The sequence below is a fragment of the Nicotiana attenuata genome, unplaced genomic scaffold (genome assembly GCF_001879085.1).
Source record: "Nicotiana attenuata strain UT unplaced genomic scaffold, NIATTr2, whole genome shotgun sequence".
Taxonomy (NCBI): Eukaryota; Viridiplantae; Streptophyta; class Magnoliopsida; order Solanales; family Solanaceae; genus Nicotiana; species Nicotiana attenuata.
Window position 1 is genome coordinate 275969 of NW_017670362.1, and position 4668 is coordinate 280636.

The 4668-nt window shown below is 34.5% G+C and overlaps 1 protein-coding gene across 1 annotated transcript; it reads left to right on the forward strand.

Moving 5' to 3' along the window:
- The first annotated feature begins 3338 nt into the window (after positions 1–3338).
- On the forward strand, positions 3339–4379 carry LOC109238356 (late embryogenesis abundant protein 1-like). The gene is made up of 3 exons (XM_019404791.1): positions 3339–3471; positions 3581–3649; positions 4054–4379. Exons 1-3 carry the CDS (start codon positions 3418–3420, stop codon positions 4126–4128), a joined length of 198 nt encoding a protein of 65 aa, XP_019260336.1. The 5' UTR covers positions 3339–3417; the 3' UTR covers positions 4129–4379.
- The last annotated feature ends 289 nt before the right edge of the window (positions 4380–4668 follow it).

Here is a 4668-nt window from a genome sequence, read left to right on the forward strand (position 1 = left end):
ATAAGCCCATACCTATACAGTCCACTAGATTCAGGCATTTGATCGAACATGCTGTAAACAAGTCTAGGTCGCTCAAAATATAAGAAAAACTCCATCTGACTATTGAAGAAAACAATACCCAAATCAGGTTCTCGAAAGCTCTGTTTTAAAAGACAGAATTGGGACTCGTCCGGAGCTCGTCCTGGGGCGGAGCACTCATAAAACGCCCCTGGGCTTATGTGCGGGGCTTAGATCCGTGAGACATACGCCTCGGGCCGCCGGGGCTTATGCTCCAAACACGCCCAACGCCCGACGTACTGGACTCTATCAAACTACACATGCAAGCTCAGATCTACAGAGCTGCCATGGAGTCTTCTGGAAGGTTCTGAGAAAAGATAACAGGAGAGAGGAATAGAGAGAAACAGATAAACGAAAGTGTTTTCTGTAAAATGAGAACCCTCAATTGATTTCATTAACTGTACAAGTGTATATATACATGTTGACTACTTGACCAAGCTAATTACTAACTAAGCTAGCTAAATCACTAACTAAGCTAACTAAGTGTAAGCTAAGTATGCTAAGTGTACAATACAATAATGAATGTATGAATAATAACTATACTCAATACCCCCCCTCAAGTTGGAGGTGAGGCCTTCACAGCCAACTTGCCTAGAACAGCTGAATGTTTGACCCCTGTGAGGGCTTTGGTGAGAATGTCAGCCAACTGATTGTGAGTATTCACATGATGAAGAGAGATGAGACCTTCTTGTAACTTGTTCCGCACAAAATGGCAGTCGACTTCAATGTGCTTGGTCCTTTCGTAAAATACTGGATTATGGGCAATATGTATGGCAGATTGGCTATCACAAAACACGTGAATGGGACTTGATTGGGCAACAGTAAGCTCTGCAAATAGCCTGCTCAACCACACCAACTCCCCGACTACTTTCCTGAGGGATATGTACTCTGCTTCAGCCGAGGACAAGGAAACAGTCTCCTGCTTCTTAGACTTCCAGCTAATAGGATTGTCTCCTATTAGAACAATGTACAGTGACAGACTTCCTAGAGTCTGGGCAAGCTGCCCAGTCTGAATCACAACAGGCCTTGAGTGAACAGTCAGGAGTGTTGGAGAAGAATACACCCAAGCTAGGATCCTTTTTGAGATACCTAAGGCGATGAAATGCTGCAGTCAAATGAGTGTCCCTTGGAGTCTGCATAAGCTGGCTTAAGAGCTGCACACTATAGGCTATATCCAGCCTGGTATTGGTGAGAAAGTTGAGCTTTCCCACTAGCTTTCTATAGTATGTGGGATCTGGTAGGGGATTATCCTCTTGTGCTTTTAGCTTGACAGTAGGATCAAGGGGTGAGGAGACATTTCATGTGTAGTTTGATATGGTATCAGAGCTGCCATGGAGTCTTCTAGAAGGTTCTGAGAAAAGAGAACAGGAGAGAGGAATAGAGAGAAACAGATAAACGGAAGTGTTTTCTGTAAAATGAGAACCCTCAATTGATTTCATTAACTGTACAAGTGTATATATACATGTTGACTACTTGACCAAGCTTATTACTAACTAAGCTAGCTAAATGACTAACTAAGCTAACTAAGTGTAAGCTAAGTGCGCTAAGTGTACAATACAATAATGGATGCATGAATAATAACTATACTCAATAGACTCGCCTAATAGAACTTTATGCAATTTTGTTTAACTAACCTTGCAAATCCTCAGATTTTCTTAATAAATCGTTGACTATTCAAAATTATTTTTTTCTTAATCATAAATCATTAAGTTGAGAGTATTTTATATCATAACTAAAATAAAAATTATTGCACGTCGTTATCCACTAAGACTGCTATGACAGTAAATTTTAAATAACTCTTTCATTTAAAAGTATTTTTGTATTAACTTTTGTTATGTCTTTATTATATAATAGTCTATATTTTTTTTAGTAATTATTTTCCTAAATATTATTTTTTTCACGTTTACGAGATACAATACTTATTAATTTAATAGCTCAGTATTAGCTAGTAACTATTTACAAATAATTAGTTATCATGGTATAGTATGGTGAATTATGTGTCACTTTATTAACTAATTGAAACTTAAAAATGAATGATGCTAGAGAATCATATTTAAATTGTGAATTATGTTTTTATATAAATTCTATTTCAAATAGAAAGCATACTAAATAAAAGAAGTATTTTAAAAAAAAAATCAAATTATAATATCGAAATTCTTTCAAGATTCATTACTCAAGAGATATATATATGAGATTTCGCATCGAATACATTACTTTTGATGTTTGAGTTGTAATGGCGTTGCAGCTAATTTGCATATTATGAAATATGTCATACTTTTTCGTATTATTCATAGTTGAATTATAATTTATAAATATTTTAAATAGATTATTTGTTATAATTTTGTGATTTTAATGTAATGTTTATAATTATTATTTATTTTATACTATCTTAAAATTCTTAAAATTAGTAAAATTTAAAGATCCGTGGGATATACGCCCCATGTCTCAGGCTTACGCCTCGCCTTATTAGAGGTAAAACGTCTCGCCTCATGCCCCACCTTTTAAAACATTGCTCGAAAGCAAGTACGAAATCCTGAATCAAATTGTACATCAGAGTATGTGATAATAGGAGCAAACGGGCAGAACTTTGAAACCCTCTAGCTCTGACAATGTATCCCCAACTTTAATACAAGAGATTGTGGATCAAAAGCTGTTGAGGTTTCATCGACAAAATTAAAGTCACTCTCATTGACAATACCCAACGCTGAACTAGTACAAAAAAAAAAAAAAGAATAAAACCGACTGCCAAAGCGTTAGTCGGTAATTGACAAAAACTGACCGAAAATCGGTCGATTTGTGGTAGTCGGTTCGGTCAATATTTTCGGTCGATCAATTAAATTTCACAAACGATCAAAAAAGAAAAATTCTACCCAAAAATTGACGGAAGTCTGTCGGTATTTTTAATTATGTAATAAAAAAAATGCACAATACGTGAATTGAACCGGGACTGCAAAATATTCAACATGTTATAAGGTCACCTAAACCGACTATATATATATATATAGCAAGTGAAATTAAACGTTACATAGAAAACAAAACATATATACAACATGTTATAATAGATTAAATTATGCTGATGGTGTATATAAGTCAAATTAATCATCCAGCAGTAACATGTGGAGATTGTTTCGTCAACTGATTAACAAGTGTTGGACAGGATTAAAGTTGTCCTAATCAAATGGCACTCATGTCGTCCGATATTTATTCAAAGCTGCACACATATTGTCGCACATCCCTTCTTGCAGCCTATATAAACCATAGCCATTTGTTTTATTTTTTCAACATCACTAGTGATCAGTAACAAAAACATTCTCTATATATAATATTTATTTTGTACGTACGTTTAATTCCTATTTCAAGATGGATTCTCAGAAAGCCAGTTACCATGCAGGAGAAGTTAAGGGCCAAACTCAGGTAAATATCAGTCTCAAATTTTACATTCTTTAATTAAGCAGATAGATAAATTTTGGATTAATTGACATGTGATGTTGGTTCATAATATTCTGCTGAATATATATTTCAGGAGAAAGCTAGCCAGATGATGGACAAAGCTAGAGATACAGTCCAATCTGCTCAGCAATCCATGCAGGAGGTTTGCCATTGCACCTTTTATTTTCTCCCTCCGTTTCATTTTATATACCAGTGGTTGACTGAATATGAAGAATAAGTAATTAAGAAAGAAAGACTTCGTTTTGCTTACTCGTAGAATTTATGGCCTTAAACATACCATAATATTTCTGTAGTCATAATTTATTAGAGCATGCCATATTATTATAAAAGAGGAAGTTTTAAAAAGTAAAAGAGTTTTTTTTCTAATATATAGAAGTACCATCTTTTCAGAACAGACGAATAATTACCGCCATATAAAGATTGAGTAAAGGGAATAGTAATATTGCATATATATAGAGAGAGATACAGGGAGAGGGAGAGGAGAGAGAATTATATTAAATGCTTTTTACTTAATATCAAATATTTAGTCATTAAAATTGATGGCAGACTGGGCAGCAGATGAAGGCTAAGGCACAAGGGGCTGCTGATGCAGTGAAAGATACTGTTGGAGCCAACAAGTGAATTGGAGAAATTCAATTTTTGTTTTTCTTTAATATTTATTTCGTTTTTGTAACCGACCTAATTTGTTTGGGACTGAGGCATAGTTATTGTTATTTCTTTATTTAGTTTTCGTATTGAGATAAAGGCATTAAGTTGGTTAAAGAGCAAGTGCATAGGTCTCTTCTTTCAACATGTAGATCGAGAGACCACTTAGTGAATTTCATTATTCATTAAATACCTATGTTCAACGCATGCATTTCGTTGTTTTCAAATTCTCCTGATTAAGGGTATTATCTTTCCGTGGCACTTAAAAATACCTAAAACGAAAGTGTAAAATTGCACACTTAAAAAAAGTTTGAAACATTATCGACCTAAAACAATTTTAATTTGAGTTATCTTCATCTCTGCACTAAAATTGGCGTCCTTTATGTCAAGAGATTCATTACCTAAATACACATACGTACAAAAGAATTTAATTTTTATCCTATTTACGCAGTATAATTTTTCGATAAATGAGATTCAATTAAACCCCTACTCGAACTATGTAGCTCCAGCTCATAG